The sequence below is a fragment of the Petromyzon marinus genome, unplaced genomic scaffold (assembly GCF_048934315.1).
Source record: "Petromyzon marinus isolate PM22_M1 ecotype Great Lakes invasive population unplaced genomic scaffold, UKy_Petmar_22M1.pri1.0 PM_Scaffold_123, whole genome shotgun sequence".
Lineage (NCBI taxonomy): Eukaryota > Metazoa > Chordata > Hyperoartia > Petromyzontiformes > Petromyzontidae > Petromyzon > Petromyzon marinus.
In genome coordinates, this window is record NW_027423084.1 from 215,299 (window position 1) to 241,176 (window position 25,878).

Consider the following 25,878-nt stretch of genomic DNA (forward strand, 5'->3'; position numbering starts at 1 on the left):
CTCTGTGTGTGTATCACTGTGTGTGTATCACTGTGTGTGTGTCACTGTGTGTATCACTGTGTGTATCACTGTGTGTGTATCACTGTGTGTGTATCACTGTGTGTGTATCACTGTGTGTGTGTCACTGTGTGTGTATCACTGTCTGTGTATCACTGTGTGTATCACTGTGTGTGTGTATCACTATGTGTGTGTCACTGTGTGTGTGTATCACTGTGTGTGTATCACTGTGTGTGTATCACTGTGTGTGTATCTCTGTGTGTGTATCACTGTGTGTGTATCTCTGTGTGTGTATCACTGTGTGTGTATCTCTGTGTGTGTATCACTGTGTGTGTATCACTGTGTATGTGTCACTGTGTGTGTATCTCTGTGTGTGTATCACTGTGTGTGTATCTCTGTGTGTGTATCACTGTGTGTGTATCTCTGTGTGTGTATCACTGTGTGTGTATCACTGTGTATGTGTCACTGTGTGTGTATCTCTGTGTGTGTATCACTGTGTGTGTATCTCTGTGTGTGTATCACTGTGTGTGTATCACTGTGTGTGTATCTCTGTGTGTGTATCACTGTGTGTGTGTGTCACTGTGTGTGTATCACTGTGTGTGTGTGTATCACTGTGTGTGTGTATCACTGTGTGTGTATGACTGTGTGTGTATCACTGTGTGTGTATCACTGTGTGTGTCTCTGTTTGTCTGTGTGTATCACTGTGTGTATCACTGTGTGTGTGTGTGTTACTGTGTGTATCACTGTGTGTATCACTGTGTGTGTATCACTGTGTGTGTATGACTGTCTGTGTGTGTATCACTGTGTGTGTATCTCTGTGTGTGTATCACTGTGTGTGTATCACTGTGTATGTGTCACTGTGTGTGTATCTCTGTGTGTGTATCACTGTGTGTGTATCTCTGTGTGTGTATCACTGTGTGTGTATCACTGTGTGTGTATCTCTGTGTGTGTATCACTGTGTGTGTGTGTCACTGTGTGTGTATCACTGTGTGTGTGTGTATCACTGTGTGTGTGTATCACTGTGTGTGTATGACTGTGTGTGTATCACTGTGTGTGTATCACTGTGTGTGTCTCTGTTTGTCTGTGTGTATCACTGTGTGTGTATCACTGTGTGTGTGTGTGTGTTACTGTGTGTATCACTGTGTGTATCACTGTGTGTGTATCACTGTGTGTGTATGACTGTCTGTGTGTGTATCACTGTGTGTGTATCACTGTGTATGTGTCACTGTGTGTGTATCTCTGTGTGTGTATCACTGTGTGTGTATCTCTGTGTGTGTATCACTGTGTGTGTATCACTGTGTGTGTATCTCTGTGTGTGTATCACTGTGTGTGTGTGTCACTGTGTGTGTATCACTGTGTGTGTGTGTATCACTGTGTGTGTGTATCACTGTGTGTGTATGACTGTGTGTGTATCACTGTGTGTGTATCACTGTGTGTGTCTCTGTTTGTCTGTGTGTATCACTGTGTGTGTATCACTGTGTGTGTGTGTGTTACTGTGTGTATCACTGTGTGTATCACTGTGTGTGTATCACTGTGTGTGTATGACTGTCTGTGTGTGTATCACTGTGTGTGTATCTCTGTGTGTGTATCACTGTGTGTATCACTGTGTATGTGTCACTGTGTGTGTATCTCTGTGTGTGTATCACTGTGTGTGTATCTCTGTGTGTGTATCACTGTGTGTGTATCACTGTGTGTGTATCTCTGTGTGTGTATCACTGTGTGTGTGTGTCACTGTGTGTGTATCACTGTGTGTGTGTGTATCACTGTGTGTGTATCACTGTGTGTGTATCACTGTGTGTGTCACTGTGTGTATCACTGTCTGTGTGTATCTCTGTGTGTTGCAGACGATTCCAATTTGGCTAAGAAGTGCCGGGCGATGTTCGGCTTGGAACAGCAAACCATGTGGTGTAACCCTTGCAGGTACCTGGTCTCTGTGAGTCTCTGTGGGTCTCTGTGAGTCTCTGTGAGTCTCTGTGGGTCTCTGGAGTGTCTGTGAGTCTCTGTGAGTGTCTGTGAGTCTCTGGGAGTGTCTGTGGGTCTCTGTGAGTCTCTGTGGGTCTCTGTGTGTCTCTGGAGTGTCTGTGAGTCTCTGTGTGTCTCTGTGGGTCTCTGGAGTGTCTGTGGGTCTCTGTGTGTCTCTGGGAGTGTCTGTGGTGTAACCCTTGCAGGTACCTGGTCTCTGTGAGTCTCTGTGAGTCTCTGTGAGTCTCTGTGGGTCTCTGTGAGTCTCTGTGAGTCTCTGTGAGTCTCTGTGGGTCTCTGTGGGTCTCTGTGGGTCTCTGTGAGTCTCTGGAGTGTCTGTGAGTCTCTGTGGGTCTCTGTGAGTCTCTGTGGGTGTCTGTGAGTCTCTGGGAGTGTCTGTGAGTCTCTGTGTGTCTCTGTGTGTCTCTGTGGGTCTCTGTGAGTCTCTGTGGGTCTCTGTGGTGTAACCCTTGCAGGTACCTGGTTTCTGTGGGTCTCTGTGGGTCTCTGTGGGTCTCTGTGGGTCTCTGTGAGTCTCTGGAGTGTCTGTGGGTCTCTGTGTGTCTCTGGGAGTGTCTGTGGTGTAACCCTTGCAGGTACCTGGTCTCTGTGGGTCTCTGTGGGTCTCTGTGGGTCTCTGTGGGTCTCTGGAGTGTCTGTGAGTCTCTGTGAGTCTCTGTGGGTCTCTGTGAGTCTCTGTGAGTCTCTGTGTGTCTCTGTGGGTCTCTGTGAGTCTCTGTGGGTCTCTGTGAGTCTCTGTGTGTCTCTGTGGGTCTCTGTGGGTCTCTGTGAGTCTCTGTGAGTCTCTGTGGGTCTCTGTGAGTCTCTGTGAGTCTCTGTGAGTCTCTGTGGGTCTCTGTGAGTCTCTGTGGGTCTCTGTGAGTCTCTGTGGGTCTCTGTGAGTCTCTGTGGGTCTCTGTGAGTCTCTGTGAGTCTCTGTGGGTCTATGTGAGTCTCTGTGGGTCTCTGTGGGTCTCTGTGAGTCTCTGTGGGTCTCTGTGAGTCTCTGTGGGTCTCTGTGAGTCTCTGGGAGTGTCTGTGTGTCTCTGTGAGTCTCTGTGGGTCTCTGTGGGTGTCTGTGAGTCTCTGTGTGTCTCTGTGTGTCTCTGTGGTGTAACCCTTGCAGGTACCTGGTCTCTGTGGGTCTCTGTGGGTCTCTGTGAGTCTCTGTGTGTCTCTGTGAGTCTCTGTGAGTCTCTGTGAGTCTCTGTGGGTCTCTGTGTGTCTCTGTGGTGTAACCCTTGCAGGTACCTGGTCTCTGTGGGTCTCTGTGGGTCTCTGTGGGTCTCTGTGAGTCTCTGTGGGTCTCTGTGGGTCTCTGTGAGTCTCTGTGAGTCTCTGTGAGTCTCTGTGGGTCTCTGTGAGTCTCTGTGAGTCTCTGTGGGTCTCTGTGAGTCTCTGTGGGTCTCTGTGAGTCTCTGTGGGTCTCTGTGAGTCTCTGTGGGTCTCTGTGAGTCTCTGTGAGTCTCTGTGGGTCTATGTGAGTCTCTGTGGGTCTCTGTGGGTCTCTGTGAGTCTCTGTGAGTCTCTGTGGGTCTCTGTGAGTCTCTGTGGGTCTCTGTGAGTCTCTGGGAGTGTCTGTGTGTCTCTGTGAGTCTCTGTGGGTCTCTGTGGGTGTCTGTGAGTCTCTGTGTGTCTCTGTGTGTCTCTGTGGTGTAACCCTTGCAGGTACCTGGTCTCTGTGGGTCTCTGTGGGTCTCTGTGAGTCTCTGTGTGTCTCTGTGAGTCTCTGTGAGTCTCTGTGGGTCTCTGTGTGTCTCTGTGGTGTAACCCTTGCAGGTACCTGGTCTCTGTGGGTCTATGTGGGTCTCTGTGGGTCTCTGTGAGTCTCTGGAGTGTCTGTGGGTCTCTGTGTGTCTCTGGGAGTGTCTGTGGTGTAACCCTTGCAGGTACCTGGTCTCTGTGGGTCTCTGTGAGTCTCTGTGGGTCTCTGTGAGTCTCTGTGGGTCTCTGTGAGTCTCTGTGGGTCTCTGTGAGTCTCTGTGAGTCTCTGTGTGTCTCTGTGAGTCTCTGGAGTGTCTGTGGGTCTCTGTGAGTCTCTGTGGGTCTCTGTGAGTCTCTGTGGGTCTCTGGAGTGTCTGTGAGTCTCTGTGGGTCTCTGTGAGTCTCTGTGGGTCTCTGTGAGTCTCTGTGGGTCTCTGTGAGTCTCTGTGTGTCTCTGTGGGTCTCTGTGAGTGTTTGTGAGTTTCTGTGGGTCTCTGTGTGTCTCTGTGGGTCTCTGTGAGTGTTTGTGAGTTTCTGTGGGTCTCTGTGGGTCTCTGTGAGTGTTTGTGAGTTTCTGTGGGTCTCTGTGGGTCTCTGTGAGTCTCTGTGTGTCTCTGTGTGTCTCTGTGAGTCTCTGTGGGTCTCTGTGGGTCTCTGTGAGTGTCTGTGAGTCTCTGTGAGTCTCTGTGGGTGTCTGTGAGTCTCTGTGTGTCTCTGTGGGTCTCTGTGAGTCTCTGTGGGTCTCTGTGGGTCTCTGTGAGTCTCTGTGGGTCTCTGTGAGTCTCTGTGGGTGTCTGGAGTGTCTGTGAGTCTCTGTGGGTCTCTGTGAGTCTCTGTGGGTCTCTGTGAGTCTCTGTGGGTCTCTGTGAGTCTCTGTGTGTCTCTGTGGGTCTCTGTGTGTCTCTGTGGGTCTCTGTGAGTCTCTGTGGGTCTCTGTGGGTCTCTGGGAGTATCTGTGAGTCTCTGTGAGTCTCTGTGAGTCTCTGTGGGTCTCTGTGAGTCTCTGTGGGTCTCTGTGAGTCTTTGTGGGTCTCTGTGAGTCTCTGTGGGTCTCTGTGGGTGTCTGTGGGTCTCTGTGAGTCTCTGTGAGTCTCTGTGGGTCTCTGTGAGTCTCTGTGTGTCTCTGTGGGTCTCTGTGAGTCTCTGTGTGTCTCTGTGGGTCTCTGTGGGTCTCTGTGAGTCTCTGTGGGTCTCTGTGAGTCTCTGTGTGTCTCTGTGGGTCTCTGTGAGTCTCTGTGGGTCTCTGTGTGTCTCTGTGGGTCTCTGTGAGTCTCTGTGGGTCTCTGTGAGTCTCTGTGTGTCTCTGTGAGTCTCTGTGAGTCTCTGTGGGTCTCTGTGGGTCTCTGTGGGTCTCTGTGAGTCTCTGTGGTGTAACCCTTGCAGGTACCTGGTCTCTGTGAGTCTCTGTGGGTCTCTGTGAGTCTCTGTGGGTCTCTGTGGTGTAACCCTTGCAGGTACCTGGTCTCTGTGAGTCTCTGTGGGTCTCTGTGAGTCTCTGTGGGTCTCTGTGGGTCTCTGGGAGTATCTGTGAGTCTCTGTGAGTCTCTGTGAGTCTCTGTGGGTCTCTGTGAGTCTCTGTGGGTCTCTGTGAGTCTTTGTGGGTCTCTGTGAGTCTCTGTGGGTCTCTGTGGGTGTCTGTGGGTCTCTGTGAGTCTCTGTGAGTCTCTGTGGGTCTCTGTGAGTCTCTGTGTGTCTCTGTGGGTCTCTGTGAGTCTCTGTGTGTCTCTGTGGGTCTCTGTGGGTCTCTGTGAGTCTCTGTGGGTCTCTGTGAGTCTCTGTGTGTCTCTGTGGGTCTCTGTGTGTCTCTGTGGGTCTCTGTGAGTCTCTGTGGGTCTCTGTGAGTCTCTGTGTGTCTCTGTGAGTCTCTGTGAGTCTCTGTGGGTCTCTGTGGGTCTCTGTGGGTCTCTGTGAGTCTCTGTGGTGTAACCCTTGCAGGTACCTGGTCTCTGTGAGTCTCTGTGGGTCTCTGTGAGTCTCTGTGGGTCTCTGTGGTGTAACCCTTGCAGGTACCTGGTCTCTGTGAGTCTCTGTGGGTCTCTGTGAGTCTCTGTGGGTCTCTGTGGTGTAACCCTTGCAGGTACCTGGTCTCTGTGAGTCTCTGTGGGTCTCTGTGAGTCTCTGTGGGTCTCTGTGGTGTAACCCTTGCAGGTACCTGGTCTCTGTGAGTCTCTGTGGGTCTCTGTGGGTCTCTGTGAGTCTCTGTGAGTCTCTGTGTGTCTCTGTGTGTCTCTGTGGGTCTCTGTGAGTCTCTGTGAGTCTCTGTTGGTCTCTGTGAGTCTCTGTGGGTCTCTGTGAGTCTCTGTGTGTCTCTGTGTGTCTCTGTGGGTCTCTGTGGGTCTATGTGAGTCTCTGTGAGTCTCTGTGAGTCTCTGTGGGTCTCTGTGAGTCTCTGTGTGTCTCTGTGAGTCTCTGTGGGTCTCTGTGAGTCTCTGTCTGTCTCTGTGTGTCTCTGTGAGTCTCTGTGGGTCTATGTGAGTCTCTGTGAGTCTCTGTGGGTCTCTGTGAGTCTCTGTGGGTCTCTGTGAGTCTCTGTGTGTCTCTGTGGGTCTCTGTGGGTCTCTGTGAGTCTCTGTGGGTCTCTGTGAGTCTCTGTGAGTCTCTGTGAGTCTCTGTGGGTCTCTGTGAGTCTCTGTGGGTCTCTGTGGGTCTCTGTGGGTCTCTGTGAGTCTCTGTGGGTCTCTGTGAGTCTCTGTGGGTCTCTGTGAGTCTCTGTGAGTCTCTGTGTGTCTCTGTGAGTCTCTGGAGTGTCTGTGAGTCTCTGTGAGTCTCTGTGGGTGTCTGTGGGTCTCTGGAGTGTCTGTGAGTCTCTGTGGGTCTCTGTGAGTCTCTGTGAGTCTATGTGGGTGTCTGTGGGCCTCTGTGAGTCTCTGTGGGTCTCTGTGAGTCTCTGTGGGTCTCTGTGAGTCTCTGTGAGTCTCTGTGGGTGTCTGTGGGTCTCTGGGAGTCTCTGTGGGTCTCTGTGAGTCTCTGTGGGTCTCTGTGAGTCTCTGTGAGTCTATGTGGGTGTCTGTGGGTCTCTGTGAGTCTCTGTGGGTCTCTGTGAGTCTCTGTGGGTCTCTGTGAGTCTCTGTGAGTCTCTGTGGGTCTCTGTGAGTCTCTGTGGGTCTCTGTGAGTCTCTGTGGGTCTATGTGTGTCTCTATGAGTCTCTGTAGGTCTCTATGGGTCTCTGTGAGTCTCTGTGAGTATCTGTGGGTCTCTGTAGGTCTCTGTGGGTCTCAGTGAGTGTCTGTGAGTCTCTGTGAGTGTCTGTGAGTCTCTGTGTGTCTCTGTGTGTCTCTGTGGGTCTCTGTGAGTGTCTATGAGTCTCTGTGGGTCTCTGTGGGTCTCTGTGAGTCTCTGTGTGTCTCTGTGAGTCTCTGTGTGTCTCTGTGAGTCTCTGTGAGTCTCTGTGGGTCTCTGTGGGTCTCTGGGAGTCTCTGTGAGTCTCTGTGGGTCTCTGTGTGTCTCTGTGAGTCTCTGTGAGTCTCTGTGTGTCTCTGTGAGTCTCTGTGTGTCTCTGTGTGTCTCTGTGGGTGTCTGTGAGTCTCTGTGGGTCTCTGTGGGTCTCTGTGAGTGTCTGTGAGTCTCTGGGAGTGTCTGTGAGTCTCTGTGTGTCTCTGTGAGTCTCTGTGGGTCTCTGTGAGTCTCTGTGTGTCTCTGTGGGTCTCTGTGAGTCTCTGTGTGTCTCTGTGTGTCTCTGTGGGTGTCTGTGAGTCTCTGTGGGTCTCTGTGGGTCTCTGTGAGTGTCTGTGAGTCTCTGTGAGTGTCTGTGAGTCTCTGTGTGTCTCTGTGAGTCTCTGTGAGTCTCTGTGGGTCTCTGTGAGTCTCTGTGGGTCTCTGTGAGTCTCTGTGTGTCTCTGTGGGTCTCTGTGAGTCTCTGTGGGTCTCTGTGGGTCTCTGGGAGTGTCTGTGGGTCTCTGTGAGTCTCTGTGGGTGTCTGTGAGTCTCTGTGTGTCTCTGTGGGTCTATGTGGGTGTCTGTGGGTCTCTGTGTGAGTCTCTGTGGGTCTCTGTGAGTCTCTGTGGGTCTCTGTGAGTCTCTGTGAGTCTCTGTGGGTCTCTGTGAGTCTCTGTGGGTCTCTGTGAGTCTCTGTGGGTCTATGTCTGTCTCTATGAGTCTCTGTAGGTCTCTATGGGTCTCTGTGAGTCTCTGTGATTATCTGTGGGTCTCTGTAGGTCTCTGTGGGTCTCTATGAGTCTCTGTAGGTCTCTGTGGGTCTCTGTGGGTCTCTGGGAGTCTCTGTGAGTCTCTGTGGGTCTCTGTGTGTCTCTGTGAGTCTCTGTGAGTCTCTGTGTGTCTCTGTGAGTCTCTGTGTGTCTCTGTGTGTCTCTGTGGGTGTCTGTGAGTCTCTGTGGGTCTCTGTGGGTCTCTGTGAGTGTCTGTGAGTCTCTGGGAGTGTCTGTGAGTCTCTGTGTGTCTCTGTGAGTCTCTGTGGGTCTCTGTGAGTCTCTGTGTGTCTCTGTGGGTCTCTGTGAGTCTCTGTGTGTCTCTGTGTGTCTCTGTGGGTGTCTGTGAGTCTCTGTGGGTCTCTGTGGGTCTCTGTGAGTGTCTGTGAGTCTCTGTGAGTGTCTGTGAGTCTCTGTGTGTCTCTGTGAGTCTCTGTGAGTCTCTGTGGGTCTCTGTGAGTCTCTGTGGGTCTCTGTGAGTCTCTGTGTGTCTCTGTGGGTCTCTGTGAGTCTCTGTGGGTCTCTGTGGGTCTCTGGGAGTGTCTGTGGGTCTCTGTGAGTCTCTGTGGGTGTCTGTGAGTCTCTGTGTGTCTCTGTGGGTCTATGTGGGTGTCTGTGGGTCTCTGTGAGTCTCTGTGGGTCTCTGTGAGTCTCTGTGGGTCTCTGTGAGTCTCTGTGGGTCTCTGTGAGTCTCTGTGGGTCTATGTCTGTCTCTATGAGTCTCTGTAGGTCTCTATGGGTCTCTGTGAGTCTCTGTGATTATCTGTGGGTCTCTGTAGGTCTCTGTGGGTCTCAGTGCGTTACTATGGGTCTAGCACTTTCATCGTGTAGTGTATAGTGTAGTGTATAGTGTAGTGTATAGTGTAGTGTATAGTGTAGCGTATAGTGTAGTGTATAGTGTAGTGTATAGTAGTGTAGTGTATAATGTAACGTATAGTAGTGTAGTGTATAGTAGTGTAGTGTTTAGTGCAGTGTATAGTGTAGTGTATAATGTAGTGTATAGAAGTGTAGTGTATAGTAGTGTAGTCTATAGTGTAGTGTATAGTGTAGTGTATAGTAGTGTAGTGTATAGTGTAGTGTAGTCTATAGTGTAGTGTATAGTAGTGTAGTGTATAGTAGTGTAGTGTATAGTAGTGTATAGTGTAGTGTATAGTAGTGTAGTGTATAGTGTAGTGTAGTCTATAGTGTAGTGTATAGTAGTGTAGTGTATAGTAGTGTAGTGTATAGTAGTGTAGTGTATAGTGTAGTGTATAGAAGTGTAGTGTATAGTAGTGTAGTGTATAGGTAGTGTATAGTAGTGTAGTGTATAGTGTATAGTAGTGTAGTGTATAGTAGTGTATAGTAGTGTAGTGTGTAGTAGTGTAGTGTATAGTGTAGTATATAGTAGTGTAGTGTATAGCGTATTGTATAGTAGTGTAGTGTATAGCAGTGTAGTGTATAGTGTAGTATATAGTAGTGTAGGGTATAGCGTAGTGTATAGTGTAGTGCATAGTAGTGTAGTGTATAATGTAGTGTATAGTGTAGTGTATAGTAGTGTAGTGTATATTGTAGTGTATAGTATTCGAATGTATAGTAGTGTAGTGCGTAGTGTATAGTAGTGTAGTGTATAATGTAGTGTATAGTGTAATGTATAGTGTAGTGTATAGTGTAATGTATAGTATAGTGTATAGTAGTGTAGTGCATAATGTAGTGTACGGTTGTAGGATTCATGCCCACACGCTTTTCACGCGATGTCTGTGTCTCCCTCTTGGTTAGCAGCGCCAGAGTTTACACACTTCACTACGAAGGCAACGACCTCAGTTCAATTCCCGGCCAGGGCTAATAGAAGTGGTGAGTGAGACTCAAACCGGGCCTGGCATTGAACACAAACCTTGTCACACTGCATCCCTCACGTCCACTCCATTCAACCCACCCAAAGAGATGTTGACCACCTCGCCTGGTCTACAGGAGGTCGTGGGTTCGATCCCCAGACACTGGAAGAGATGTTGACTACCTCGCCTGGTCTACAGGAGGTCGTGGGATCGATCCCCAGACCCTGGGAGATGTTGACTACCTCGCCTGGTGTACAGGAGATCGTCGGTTCGATCTCCAGACACTGGAAGATGTTGACTACCTCGCCTGGTCTACAGGAGGTCGTGGGTTCGATCCCCAGACACTGGAAGAGATGTTGACTACCTCGCCTGGTGTACTGGAGGTCGTGGGTTCAATCCCAGACCCTGGGAGATGTTGACTACCTCGGCTGGTCTACAGGAGGTCGTGGGTTCAATCCCAGACCCTGGGAGATGTTGACCACCTCGCCTGGTATACAGGAGGTCGTGGGTTCAATCCCCAGACCCTGGGAGATGTTGACTACCTCGCCTGGTCTACTGGAGGTCGTGGGTTCAATTCCAGACCCTGAAGAGATGTTGACTACCTCGCCTGGTGTACTGGAGGTCGTGGGTTCGATCCCCAGACACTGGAAGATGTTGACCACCTCGCCTGGTCTACAGGAGGTCGTGGATTCAATCCCAGACCCTAAAGAGATGTTGACTACCTCGCCTGGTATACAGGAGGTCGTGGGTTCAATCCCAGACCGTAAAGAGATGTTGACCACCTCGCCTGGTCTACAGGAGGTCGTGGGTTCAATCCAATACCCTGTGAGATGTTGACCACCTCGCCTGGTCTACAGGACGTCGTGGGTTCGATCCCCAGACACTGGGAGATGTTGACTACCTCGCCTGGTATACAGGAGGTCGTGGGTTCATTCCCCAGACACTGGAAGATGTTGACCACCTCGCCTGGTCTACAGGAGGTCGTGGGTTCGATCCCAGACCCTGGGAGATGTTGACTATCTCGCCTGGTATACAGGAGGTCGTGGGTTCAATCCCAGTCCCTGTGAGATGTTGACTACCTCGCCTGGTCTACAGGAGGTCGTGGGTTCAATCCCAGACCCTAAAAAGATGTTGACTACCCCGCTTGGTCTACAGGAGGTCGTGGGTTCATTCCCCAGACACTGGGAGATGTTGACTACCTCGCCTGGTCTACAGGAGGTCGTGCGCTCGATCCCAGTCCCTGTGAGATGTTGACTACCTCGCCTGGTCTACAGGAGGGCGTGGGTTCAATCCCAGACCCTAAAGAGATGTTGACTACCTCGCTAGGTATACAGGAGGTCGTGGGTTCAATTCCAGACCCTAAAGAGATGTTGACCACCTCGCCTGGTGTACTGGAGGTCGTGGGTTCATTCCCCAGACCATTAGAGATGTTGACTACCTCGCCTGGTCTACAGGAAGTCGTGGGTTCGATCCCCAGACACTGGAAGAGATGTTGACTACCTCGCCTGGTCTACAGGAGGTCGTGGGTTCAATCCGCAGACACTGGGAGATGTTGACTACCTCGCCTGGTCTACAGGAGGTCGTGGGTTCAATCCCCAGACACTGGAAGATGTTGACTACCTCGCCTGGTCTACAGGAGGTCGTGAGTTCAATCCCCAGACCATTAGAGATGTTGACCACCTCGCCTGGTCTACAGGAGGTCGTGGATTCAATCCCAGACCCTAAAGAGATGTTGACTACCTCGCCTGGTCTACTGGAGGTCGTGGGTTCGATCCCCAGACCCTGTGAGATGTTGACCACCTCGCCTGGTCTACTGGAGGTCGTGGGTTCAATCCCAGACCCTGTGAGATGTTGACTACCTCGCCTGGTCTACTGGAGGTCGTGGGTTCAATCCCAGTCCCTGTGAGATGTTGACCACCTCGCCTGGTATACAGGAGGTCGTGGGTTCGATCCCAGACCCTGGGAGATGTTGACTACCTCGCCTGGTCTACAGGAGGTTGTGGGTTCATTCCCCAGACACTGGAAAATGTTGACTACCTCACCTGGTCTACAGGAGGTCGTGGGTTCAATCCCAGTCCCAGTGAGATGTTGACCACCTCTCCTGGTCTACAGGAGGTCGTGGGTTCGATCCCAGACCCTGGGAGATGTTGACTACCTCGCCTGGTATACAGGAGGTCGTGGGTTCAATCCCAGACCCTGTGAGATGTTGACCACCTCGCCTGGTCTACAGGAGGTCGTGGGTTCAATCCCCAGACACTGGAAGATGTTGACCACCTCGCCTGGTCTACAGGAGGTCGTGGGTTCGATCCCCAGACACTGGAAGAGATGTTGACTACCTCGCCTGGTCTACAGGAGGTCGTGGGTTTATTCCCCAGACACTGGGAGATGTTGACTATCTCGCCTGGTATACAGGAGGTCGTGGGTTCGATCCCAGACCCTGGGAGATGTTGACTACGTCGCCTGGTCTACAGGAGGTCGTGGGTTCGATCCCAGACACTGGGAGATGTTGACCACCTCGCCTGGTCTACAGGAGGACGTGGGTTCAATCCCAGACCCTGGGAGATGTTGACTACGTCGCCTGGTCTACAGGAGGTCGTGGGTTCAATCCCAGACACTGGGAGATGTTGACTACGTCGCCTGGTCTACAGGAGGTCGTGGGTTCGATCCCCAGACACTGGGAGATGTTGACCACCTCTCCTGGTCTACAGCAGGTCGTGGGTTCGATCCCCAGACCCTAAAGAGATGTTGACTACGTCGTCTGGTCTACAGGAGGTCGTGGGTTCGATCTCCAGACACTGGAAGATGTTGACTACCTCGCCAGGTATACAGGAGGTCGTGGATTCAATCCCAGACCCTAAAGAGATGTTGACTACCTCGCCTGGTATACAGGAGGTCGTGGGTTCGATCCCCAGACACTGGAAGAGATGTTGACTACCTCGCCTGGTGTACTGGAGGTCGTGGGTTCATTCCCCAGACCATTAGAGATGTTGACCACCTCGCCTGGTCTACAGGAGGTCGTGGGTTCGATCCCCAGACACTGGGAGATGTTGACTACCTCGCCTGGTCTACAGGAGGTCGTGGGTTCAATCCCCAGACACTAAAGAGATGTTGACCACCTCGCCAGGTCTACAGGAGGTCGTGGGTTCATTCCCCAGACCATTAGAGATGTTGACTACCTCGCCTGGTCTACAGGAGGTCGTGGGTTCAATCCCCAGACACTGGGAGATGTTAACTACCTCGCCTGGTATACAGGAGGTCGTGGGTTCATTCCCCAGACACTGGTAGATGTTGACTACCTCGGCTGGTCTACAGGAGGTCGTGGGTGCATTCCCAGACCCTGTGAGATGTTGACCACCTCGCCTGGTCTACAGGAGGTCGTGGGTTCGATCCCCAGAAACTGGGAGATGTTGACTACCTCGCCTGGTATACAGGGGGTCCTGGGTTCAATCCCCAGACACTGGAAGATGTTGACCACCTCGCCTGGTATACAGGTCGTGGGTTCAATCCCAGACCCTAAAGAGATGTTGACTACCTCGCCTGGTCTACAGGAGGTTGTGGGTTCGATCCCCAGACACTGGAAGATGTTGACCACCTCGCCTGGTCTACTGGAGGTCGTGAGTTCAATCCCCAGACCATTAGAGATGTTGACTACCTCGCCTGGTGTACTGGAGGTCGTGGGTTCAATCCCAGACCCTGGGAGATGTTGACTACCTCGCCTGGTGTACAGGAGGTCGTGGGTTCGATCCCAGACCCTGGTAGATGTTGACTACCTCGCCTGGTATACAGGAGGTCGTGGGTTCAATCCCCAGACACTGGAAGATGTTGACTACCTCGCCTGGCTACAGGAGGTCTTGGGTTCAATCCCAGACCATAATGAGATGTTGACCACCTCGCCTGGTCTACAGGAGGTCGTGGGTTCGATCCCAGACCCTGTGAGATGTTGACTACCTCGCCTGGTCTACAGGAGGTCGTGGATTCGATCCCAGACCCTGTGAGATGTTGACCACCTCGCCTGGTATACAGGAGGTCGTAGGTTCAATCCCAGAACCTAATGAGATGTTGACTACCTCGCCTGGTCTACAGGAGGTCGTGGGTTCGATCCCAGACCCTGTGAGATGTTGACTACCTCGCCTGGCCTAGAGGAGGGCGTGGGTTCGATCCCAGACCCTGTGAGATTTTGACTACCTCGCCTGGTCTAGAGGAGGGCGTGGGTTCGATCCCAGACCCTGTGAGATTTTGACTACCTCGCCTGGTCTCCAGGAGGTCGTGGGTTCGATCCCAGACCCTGTGAGATGTTGACTACCTCGCCTGGTCTACAGGAGGTCGTGGGTTCGATCCCAGACCCTGTGAGATGTTGACTATTTCGCCTGGTCTACAGGAGGCCGTGGGTTCGTATTTGACACCCTGTGATATGTTGACTACCTCGCTTGGTCTACAGGAGGTCGTGTGAATCCACCACCTCCTGTAGACCAGGCGAGGTAGGTAACATTTCCCAGCCAGTGCTATGGGTCTCTTTGAGTATGGGTCTTTATGGGTCTCTATGGGTCTCTGTGGGTTTCGATGTCATCTCTGTGGTTATATGGGTCTCTGTGGGTCTCTGTGAGTCTATGTTGGTCTCTGTGGGTATCTGTGAGTCTCTGTGGGTCTCTGTGAGTCTATGTGGGTCTCTGTGGGTCTCTGTGGGTCGCTGTGCGTCTCTGTGAGTCTCTGTGAGTCTGTGTGAGTCTCTTTGGGTCTCTGTGGGTGTCTGTGTGTCTCTGTGAGTCTCTGTGGGTCTCTGTGAGTCTCTGTGTGTCTCTGTGGATCTCTGTGAGTCTCTGTGAGTCTCTGTGTGTCTCTGTGTGTCTCTGTGAGTCTCTGTGAGTCTCTGTGTGTCTCTGTGGGTCTCTCTTGAGTCTCTGTTGGTCTCTGTGGGTCTCTGTGAGTCTCTTTGTGTCTCTGTGTGTCTCTGTAAGTCTCTGTGAGTTTCTGTGAGTCTCTGTGTGTGAATCTCTGTGAGTCTCTGTGTGTGAGTCTCTGTGTGTCTCTGTGTGTCTCTGTGAGTCTCTGTGAGTCTCTGTGAGTCTCTGCGGGTCTCTGTGAGTCTCTTTGTGTCTCTGTGTGTCTCTGTAAGTCTCTGTGAGTTTCTGTGAGTCTCTGTGTGTGAGTCTCTGTGAGTCTCTGTGTGTGAGTCTCTGTGAGTCTCTGTGTGTCTCTGTGAGTCTCTGTGTGTCTCTGTGTGTCTCTGTGTGTCTCTGTGTGTCTCTTTGTGTCTCTGCAGGTCTCTGTGAGTCTCTGTGGGCTCTATAAGTCAATAACAAATGCAATGTATACTCAGCGTCTGTGTGTGTCTGTGTGTGTGTGTCTGTCTGTGTGTCTGTGTGTGTGTATGTGTGTGTGTCTGTGTGTGTGTGTCTGTGTGTCTGTGTGTGTGTCTGTGTGTGTGTCTGTGTGTGTCTGTCTGTGTCTGTCTGTGTGTGTGTCTCTCACTGTGCAGTCTTTGAATCTGGAAGGTTTGGAATTGATGGTAAATACTCACACAGACACACACACAGACACACAGACAGACACACACACACAGACACAGACACATACATACACAACAACAACCGCCATTCACCGCTAACTGGCGGTGACGTCACCACGACGCTTGTGCCAGGCTATGTACACCCTGAGGCCACGTGAAGTGTCGAACGCCCGCTGGCAGGAGGTCACGGGGCAGACCCAGGTGCCACGGGTCGACTGACTGAGATGACTGGCTGATGCACCACCTGTGCCCCCTACTGTGCCAACCTGCTGTGCTTTAGCCACCCGGCGCTCCGCTCGTTGTTGTGAGCGTCGCTCCTCCGCCCTCCGTTGTTGTTGGAGGGCGACTGCCTCCAACTGCCCAGTAGCGTCCTTCACGAGCCTCCTCCACAGAGGCCGATCTTGACACCGCTGGTACCAGTCATCGGCAAGTCCGCTCAGCTCCACGTCCTCCTGTACCACATCACTCCATCTCTTCTCTAGCCCGTGCCGCGCCCGTTTAGCCCCCTCGATCCGGCCGAACAAAAGCTGTTTCGGCATGCGGTGGCTGGGCATGCGGGCTACATGACCCAACCATCGCAGCCTTGCCTGCCGGAGGAGCTCACCGATGGGACTGTGCCCAGATCTTTCAAGGATTTGTGAGCTCCTCACACATTCCAGCCTGGTTAAACCCAGGATGGATCGTAGGCAGGCCAGCCTAAATGTTTCTAACTGGCGAAGATGTTCCATTAGGGGGGTCCACGTTTCGCAAGCATAGAGAAGGGAGGGAATGACCGTGGCCGAGAAGACCTGAAGCTTAGTGCGGAGCGACAGACCAGGTAGCTTCCACACAGCGTTATGCAACCGATGAAAAGATATTGCCGCTCGACTGATTCGGAGTGAGACCTCTGCTGTTAAACTGGAGCCGGTAATAAGCACACTGCCCAGGTATGGGAAACTCTCCACTCTCTCCACAACTGCCCCATCACCGATTGGGAGTTGTGGGGGTGGAGTGTCCGATGGTACAAAATACCCAGGCAGGTGCTTAGTTTTGGTGGGGCTGATGGTAAGGCCCCATCTCTTAGTGGCACGCTCCAGTCTCAGCAGCAGCGTCTCCAACTCCTCCTCTGAATGAGCAGCTATTATCAAATCATCGGCATACATAACGTGGTTGAGCAATAGGGAGCCATCCCTTGACCGCACCCAGGCATCGATCAGCCTCCCATTGTATCTGTACCAGATGGAGATTCCCCCGGTACAGCTATTGAAGGCTTCACGAACTACGTGGTCAAAATAGATGTTAAATAATTTGGGAGCCAGAGGACATCCCTGTCGCACCCCAAGGTGAACAGGGAATGGCTCTGACTCCCGGCCACGTAGTTTTACCCGGGCCCGCTCACCCTTCATGAAGGTCCTTAATGATCGTGAGCAGAGGGTCAGGTACTCCAAAAGCACGAAGAACAACCCAGAGCCCAGGCCTAGTGATGGTATCATAGGCCTTGACCAGGTCAATAAAGCAGAGATGTAGGTTGCTGAGGAGATGGAGTCTGCCTCAGTGGCCCGTGATCACAAATCTCTATTTAACTCCATCAAAAAAGTAACCTGCAGCGCCACACCTATTACCATCAATAGGGGAAAAAACGGTGATCCAATCTCCGACCCCCAGGAACAGGTTCGCAGATTTGCTGAGCATTTCTGTGAGGTCCTGGGGGAGGGAAAATCCCTCAGCCAGGAAAACATCGTGGCACAAAGTGGGGATGACCCTGCTGAGGCTGCGGTGCCTCAAATATTGGAAGAAGTCACCCCCTGTGAGTGGCTGGCTGAGGTGCCATCTGCTGAGGAAGTATTGAAGGCGATCCGGAGTCTGAGACCAGGAAAGGCACCGGGCTAGAGATGATCTCCAAGCGAAATTCTGAGGGAGGGTGGCGTTTGTGCACAGACTGCCCTACATGACATCATAACAACAGTCTGGACCACTGGACGGGTTCCGCAGGATTGGAAGGATGCCCTGGTGGTCCCCCTTTTTAAGAAGGGGGACCGCACAGACTGTAACAACTACAGGGGCATCTCACTCCTCAGTGTGCCGGGAAAGGTCCTGGCAAGGATTATTCAGCATCGCCTTGCCAGGCACGCTGAGGAGAGGCTTGCGGAGCCCCAATGCGGTTTCAGGAAAGGGCGGTCCTGCACAGATGCCATATTCTCTGTCCGTCTGCTACAGCAGAGGTGTAGGGAATTCCAACAGACACACCCAGATAAACACACACGGACACACAGACACAAAGACACGCAGACACACACACAGACACACACACACACAGACACACACCCAGATACACACAAAGACACACACACAGACACACACCCAGATACACACACAGACACACCCAGATACACACACAGACACACACACAAAGACAAAGATCCCCTGTATAGCCTTAACAGACTGTAGGGGCAAGTGCTGTTAGCGAGCACCTATGAAGGCCGGAACGGTACACGAGGGGGTGGGTGGCCAGCACCACGCCCGACCGCCTTTGTCTCCCCAGTCGCGATGTTTACACACCGCTACACCAGGTACTCATTTGAGGCTGAGTCGACCTAGGGGAGGCCCGGGACCGGTTCAGATAATCGTCACTGGTGTTGGCCGTGAGCGGGAATCGAACCCGGGTCGCCAGGTTCATAGTGCAGCGTAGCGCTAACCGCTACACCCACACAGACACACACACAAAGACACACACAGACACAAAGACACACAAAGACACACAAAGACAAACAAAGACACACACAGAGACACACAAAGACACAGACACACACACAGACACACACAGACACACACACAGACACACACACACAGACAAACCCAGATACACACAAACATACAGACAGACACAAAGACACACACACACAGACACACACACAGGTACACACACAGACACACAGACACACACAGACACACACAAAGACACACACACACAAAGACACACAAAGACACACACACAGACACACAAAGACACACACAGACACACAAAGACACACACAGACACACCCAGATACACACACAGACAGACACACAGACACACACACACACACAGACACACATACAGACACACACACAGACACACACACAGACACACACAGACACACATACAGACACACACACAGACACACACACACAGACAAACCCAGATACACATACACACAAAGACACACAAAGACACACACACATACAGACACACACACAGACACACACACATACACACACACAGACACACACACACAGACACACAGACACACAGACACACAAAGACAAACAAAGACACACACACAGACACACAAATACACACACAGACACAAAGACACACAAAGACACACAAAGACAAACAAAGACACACACACAGACACACAAAGACACACACAGACACACAGACACACACACACAGACACACACACAGACACACAAAGACACACACAGACACACAGACACACACACAGACACACAGACACACAAACAGACACACACACACAGACAAACCCAGATACACACAAACATACAGACAGACACACACACACACACACAGACACACACACAGACACACACACACAGACACACACACAGACACACATACAGACACACACACACAGACACACACACAGATACACACACAGACACACAGACACACACAAAGACGCACACACACACAAAGACACACACACAGACACACACACACACACACAGACACACACACAGATACACACACAAAGACACACAAACACACACAAAGACACACACACACAGACACACACAGACACACACACAGACAAACCCAGATACACACACACAGACAGACACAAAGACACACACACAGACACACACATACACGGACACACACACACAGACACACACACAGACACACATACAGACACACACACAGACACACATACAGACACACACACACAGACACACACACAGATACACACACAGACACACAGACACACACAAAGACACACACACACACAAAGACACACACACAGACACACACACACACAGACACACACACAGATACACACAAAGACACACAAACACACACAAAGACACACACACACAGACACACACAGACACACACACAGACAAACCCAGATACACACACACAGACAGACACAAAGACACACACACAGACACACACATACACGGACACACACAGATACCACCATCACAACCATCACCACCACCATCATCACCATCACTACCATCACCATCATTATTATGATGGACAGAACTTAAACTGTCTCTGTGTCTCTGTCTCTGTGTATCTGTGTCTCTCTGTCTGTCTCTCTGTCTCTCTGTGTCTCTCTGTCTGTGTCTCTGTGACTCTGTGACTCTGTGTGTGTCTCTGTCTCTGTGTCTCTCTGTGTCTCTCTGTCTCTCTGTCTCTGTGTCTCTCTCTCTGTCTCTGCGTCTCTCTGTGTCTCTGTGTCTCTCTCTCTGTGTCTCTCTGTTTCAGTCTCTCTGCGTTTCTGTGTCTCTGTCTCTGTGTCTCTCTGTGTCTCTGTCTCTGTGTCTCTCTGTGTCTCTGTCTCTGTGTCTCTGTGTCTCTCTGTGTCTGTGTCTCTGTGTCTCTCTGTGTCTCTGTCTCTGTGTCTCTGTGTCTCTCTGTGTCTGTGTCTCTGTGTGTCTCTGTGTCTCTCTGTCTCTGTGTCTCTGTGTCTCTCTGTGTCTCTTTCTTTGTGTCTCTCTGTGTCTCTGTCTCTGTGTCTCTGTGTCTCTGTCTCTGTGTCTCTGTGTCTCTCTGTGTCTCTGTCTCTCCGTCTCTCTGTGTCTCTCTCTATGTCTCTGTCTGTCTCTCTCTGTGTCTCTGTGTCTCTCTGTGTCTCTGTGTCTCTGTCTCTCTGTCTCTGTGTGTGTCTCTCTCTCTGTCTCTGTGTCTCTGTCTCTGTGTGTCTGTGTCTCTGTCTCTCTGTGTCTGTCTCTGTGTGTCTGTGTCTCTGTCTCTGTGTGTCTGTGTCTCTGTGTCTCTCTGTGTCTCTGTCTCTCTCTCTCTCTGTGTCTCTGTCTCTCTCTCTCTCTCTGTGTCTCTCTCTCTGTATCTCTGTGTCTCTGTGTCTCTGTCTCTGTCTCTCTCTGTGTCTGTGTCTCTCTGTCTCTGTGTCTGTGTCTCTCTGTCTCTCTCTGTGTCTCTCTCTGTGTATCTGTGTCTCTGTCTCTCTCTCTGTGTCTCTCTGTGTCTCTGTGTCTCTGTCTCTGTGTCTCTGTGTCTCTGTCTCTGTGTCTCTGTGTCTCTGTCTCTGTGTCTCTGTGTCTCTCTCTCTCTGTGTCTCTGTGTCTCTCTCTGTGTCTCTGTGTCTCTCTCTGTGTATCTGTGTCTCTGTGTCTCTCTCTGTGTCTCTGTCTCTGTGTCTCTGTCTCTGTCTCTGTATCTCTCTGTGTCTCTGTGTCTCTCTCTCTGTCTCTCTGTGTCTCTCTGTTTCAGTCTCTCTGCGTCTCTGTGTCTCTGTCTCTGTGTCTCTCTGTGTCTCTGTCTCTGTGTCTCTCTGTGTCTCTGTGTCTGTGTCTCTGTGTGTCTCTGTGTCTCTCTGTCTCTGTGTCTCTGTGTCTCTCTGTGTCTCTTTCTTTGTGTCTCTCTGTGTCTCTGTCTCTGTGTCTCTGTGTCTCTGTCTCTGTGTCTCTCTGTGTCTCTGTCTCTCCGTCTCTCTGTGTCTCTCTCTATGTCTCTGTCTGTCTCTCTCTGTGTCTCTCTGTGTCTCTGTGTCTCTGTCTCTGTGTGTCTGTGTCTCTGTCTCTCTGTGTCTGTCTCTGTGTGTCTCTGTCTCTGTGTCTCTGTGTCTCTCTCTCTGTCTCTGTGTCTCTGTGTCTCTGTCTCTGTGTGTCTGTGTCTCTGTGTCTCTCTGTGTCTCTGTCTCTCTCTCTCTGTGTCTCTGTCTCTCTCTCTGTGTCTCTCTGTATCTCTGTGTCTCTGTGTCTCTGTCTCTGTCTCTCTGTCTCTCTCTGTGTCTGTGTCTCTGTGTCTCTGTGTCTCTGTGTCTGTATATCTGTGTCTCTGTCTCTGTGTCTCTCTGTCTCTCTCTGTGTCTCTCTCTGTGTATCTGTGTCTCTGTCTCTCTCTCTGTGTCTCTCTGTCTCTCTGTGTCTCTCTGTTTCAGTCTCTCTGCGTCTCTGTGTCTCTGTCTCTGTGTCTCTCTGTGTCTCTGTCTCTGTGTCTCTCTGTGTCTCTGTCTCTGTGTCTCTGTGTCTCTCTGTGTCTGTGTCTCTGTGTCTCTCTGTGTCTCTGTCTCTGTGTCTCTGTGTCTCTCTGTGTCTGTGTCTCTGTGTGTCTCTGTGTCTCTCTGTCTCTGTGTCTCTGTGTCTCTCTGTGTCTCTTTCTTTGTGTCTCTCTGTGTCTCTGTCTCTGTGTCTCTGTGTCTCTGTCTCTGTGTCTCTGTGTCTCTCTGTGTCTCTGTCTCTCCGTCTCTCTGTGTCTCTCTCTATGTCTCTGTCTGTCTCTCTCTGTGTCTCTGTGTCTCTCTGTGTCTCTGTGTCTCTGTCTCTCTGTCTCTGTGTGTGTCTCTCTCTCTGTCTCTGTGTCTCTGTCTCTGTGTGTCTGTGTCTCTGTCTCTCTGTGTCTGTCTCTGTGTGTCTGTGTCTCTGTCTCTGTGTGTCTGTGTCTCTGTGTCTCTCTGTGTCTCTGTCTCTCTCTCTCTCTGTGTCTCTGTCTCTCTCTGTGTCTGTGTCTCTCTGTCTCTGTGTCTGTGTCTCTCTGTCTCTCTCTGTGTCTCTCTCTGTGTATCTGTGTCTCTGTCTCTCTCTCTGTGTCTCTCTGTGTCTCTGTGTCTCTCTCTGTGTCTCTGTCTCTGTCTCTGTGTCTCTCTCTCTGTGTCTCTCTGTTTCAGTCTCTCTGCGTCTCTGTGTCTCTGTCTCTGTGTCTCTCTGTGTCTCTGTCTCTGTGTCTCTCTGTGTCTCTGTGTCTGTGTCTCTGTGTGTCTCTGTGTCTCTCTGTCTCTGTGTCTCTGTGTCTCTCTGTGTCTCTTTCTTTGTGTCTCTCTGTGTCTCTGTCTCTGTGTCTCTGTGTCTCTGTCTCTGTGTCTCTCTGTGTCTCTGTCTCTCCGTCTCTCTGTGTCTCTCTCTATGTCTCTGTCTGTCTCTCTCTGTGTCTCTCTGTGTCTCTGTGTCTCTGTCTCTGTGTGTCTGTGTCTCTGTCTCTCTGTGTCTGTCTCTGTGTGTCTCTGTCTCTGTGTCTCTGTGTCTCTCTCTCTCTCTGTGTCTATGTGTCTCTCTCTCTGTCTCTGTGTCTCTGTGTCTCTGTCTCTGTGTGTCTGTGTCTCTGTGTCTCTCTGTGTCTCTGTCTCTCTCTCTCTCTGTGTCTCTGTCTCTCTCTCTGTGTCTCTCTGTATCTCTGTGTCTCTGTGTCTCTGTCTCTGTCTCTCTGTCTCTCTCTGTGTCTGTGTCTCTGTGTCTCTGTGTCTCTGTGTCTGTATATCTGTGTCTCTGTCTCTGTGTCTCTCTGTCTCTCTCTGTGTCTCTCTCTGTGTATCTGTGTCTCTGTCTCTCTCTCTGTGTCTCTCTGTGTCTCTGTGTCTCTGTCTCTGTGTCTCTGTGTCTCTGTCTCTGTGTCTCTGTCTCTGTGTCTCTGTGTCTCTCTCTCTCTCTGTGTCTCTGTGTCTCTCTCTGTGTCTCTGTCTCAGTGTCTCTGTCTCTGTCTCTCTGTCTCTCTCTGTGTCTCTGTCTCTGTGTCTCTGTCTCTGTCTCTGTGTCTCTGTCTCTGTGTCTCTGTGTCTCTCTGTGTCTCTGTCTCTGTCTCTCTCTGTGTCTCTCTGTGTCTCTCTGTGTCTCTATGTCTCTCTGTCTCTCTGTGTCTCTGTCTCTGTGTCTCTGTCTCTGTGTGTCTGTGTCTCTGTGTCTCTCTGTGTCTCTGTCTGTGTCTCTATGTCTCTCTGTCTCTGTCTCTCTGTGTCTCTGTCTCTGTGTCTCTGTCTCTGTGTGTCTGTGTCTCTGTGTCTCTCTGTGTCTCTGTCTCTCTCTCTCTCTGTGTCTCTGTGTCTCTCTCTCTGTCTCTCTCTGTGTCTGTGTCTCTGTGTCTCTGTCTCTGTCTGTGTCTCTGTCTCTGTGTCTCTGTGTCTCTCTCTCTGTCTCTGTGTCTGTGTCTCTGTGTCTCTCTCTCTGTCTCTGTGTCTCTCTCTGTGTCTCTGTCTCTGTGTCTCTGTCTCTGTGTCTCTCCAGTGTCTCTCTCTCTGTCTCTGTGTGTCTCTGTGTCTATGTCTCTCTGTCTCTGTCTCTGTGTCTATGTCTCTCTGTCTCTGTGTCTCTCTGTCTGCAGGCAGTAAATCCCTCAACCTGTGCACGATGACCCCCTAGCCCGCGACGAGAGAACCTCAGAATCCCTCCACAACCCCCTACCATCACACACAGCACACACACACAGCACACACAGTATACACACATAGCTTACACACACACACAGCACACACACAGTACACACAGCACACACACAGTACACACACACAGCACACACACACAGCACACACATAGCTTATACACACAGCACACACATACAGCACACACACATAGCTTATACACACAGCACACACACAGTACACACACACAGCACACACACAGCACACACACACATAACACACACACACAGCACACACACAGCACACACACACAGTACACACACACATAGCTTACACACACACACAGCACACACAGCACACACATAGCTTACACACACACACAGCACACACAGTATACACACATAGCTTACACACACACACACAGCACACACACAGTACACACAGCACACACACAGTACACACACACACAGCACACACACACAGCACACACACATAGCTTACACACACACACAGCACACACACACAGCACACACATACATAGCTTACACACAGCTTATACACACAGCACACACACAGCACACACACACACAGCACACACAGTATACACACATAGCTTACACACACATAGCACACACATACAGCACACACACATAGCTTACACACAGCACAAACACATAGCTTATACACACAGCACACACACACAGCACACACACACAGCACATACACATAGCACACACAGCACACACACAGCACACACAGCTTACACATAGCATACACATACATAGCTTACACATAGCACACACATACAGCACACACACACATAGCTTATACACACAGCACACACACACAGCACACACATACATAGCTTACACACACAGCTTACACACAGCACACACATACATAGCTTACACACAGCACACACATACAGCACACACACAGCACACACACATAGCACACACACATACATAGCTTACACACAGCACACACACACAGCACACACACACAGCACACACACACAGCACACACACAGCACACACATAGCTTATACACACAGCACACACACAGCACACACACATAGCTTACACACAGCACACACACAGCACACACACACACAGTACACACACATAGCTTATACACACAGCACACACACAGCACACACATAGCTTATACACACAGCACACACACAGCACACACACATAGCTTACACACAGCACACACACAGCACACACACACACACAGTACACACACATAGCTTATACACACAGCACACACACAGCACACACACATAGCTTACACACAGCACACACACAGCACACACACACACAGTACACACACACACAGCACACACACATAGCTTATACACACAGCACACACACAGCACACACACACAGCACACACACACAGCACACACACACAGCACACACATATACAAAGCTTACACACACAGCTTACACACAGTATACACACAGCTTATACACACACATAGCTTACACACACACAGCATACACACACAGCTTACACACAGCTTACACACACACACACATAGCACATACACACATTATACACATAGCTTACACACAGCTTATACACATAGCTTACACACAGCACACACACAGTATACACACAGCTTATACACAGCACACACACACATAGCTTACACACACAGCTTACACACAGCACACACACAGCACACACACACACAGCACACACACACAGCTTACACAGAGCGTATACACACAGCACACACACACAGCTTATACACAGTACACACAGTACACATACACACAGAGCTTACACACAGCTTATACATACAGCACACACACACACAGCACACACACATAGCACACACACAGTACTATCGGTCTCTGTGTAGTGGTGGTGAGTCTATGGGTCTCTGTGTAGTGGTGGTGAGTCTATGGGTCTCTGTGTAGTGGTGGTGAGTCTATGGGTCTCTGTGTAGTGGTGGTGAGTCTATGGGTCTCTGTGTAGTGGTGAGTCTATGGGTCTCTGTGGAGTAGTGGTGAGTCTATGGGTCTCTGTGTAGTGGTGGTGAGTCTATGGGTCTCTGTGTAGTAGTGAGTCTATGGGTCTCTGTGTGTGGTGAGTCTATGGGTCTCTGTGTAGTGGTGAGTCTATGGGTCTCTGTGTTGTGAGTCTATGGGTCTCTGTGTAGTGGTGGTGAGTCTATGGGTCTCTGTGTAGTGGTGAGTCTATGGGTCTCTGTGTAGTGGTGAGTCTATGGGTCTCTGTGTTGTGAGTCTATGGGTCTCTGTGTTGTGAGTCTATGGGTCTCTGTGTAGTAGTGAGTCTGTGGGTCTCTGTGTAGTAGTGAGTCTATGGGTCTCTGTGTAGTGGTGGTGAGTCTATGGGTCTCTGTGTAGTGGTGAGTCTATGGGTCTCTGTGTAGTGGTGGTGAGTCTATGGGTCTCTGTGTAGTGGTGATTCTATGGGT

The 25,878-nt window shown here is 50.8% G+C and overlaps 1 protein-coding gene across 1 annotated transcript in view; it reads left to right on the forward strand.

Moving 5' to 3' along the window:
- The first annotated feature begins 1,873 nt into the window (after nucleotides 1-1,873).
- The window catches only part of LOC142922630 (uncharacterized), a 36,548-nt gene continuing 12,543 nt past the window's right edge, over nucleotides 1,874-25,878 (forward strand). The window contains exons 1-3 of the mRNA XM_076063451.1: nucleotides 1,874-1,904; nucleotides 5,779-5,811; nucleotides 15,097-15,126. Of these exons, the coding sequence (XP_075919566.1) occupies nucleotides 1,874-1,904; nucleotides 5,779-5,811; nucleotides 15,097-15,126 (94 nt within the window). The remainder of the gene's footprint in view (nucleotides 1,905-5,778; nucleotides 5,812-15,096; nucleotides 15,127-25,878) is intronic.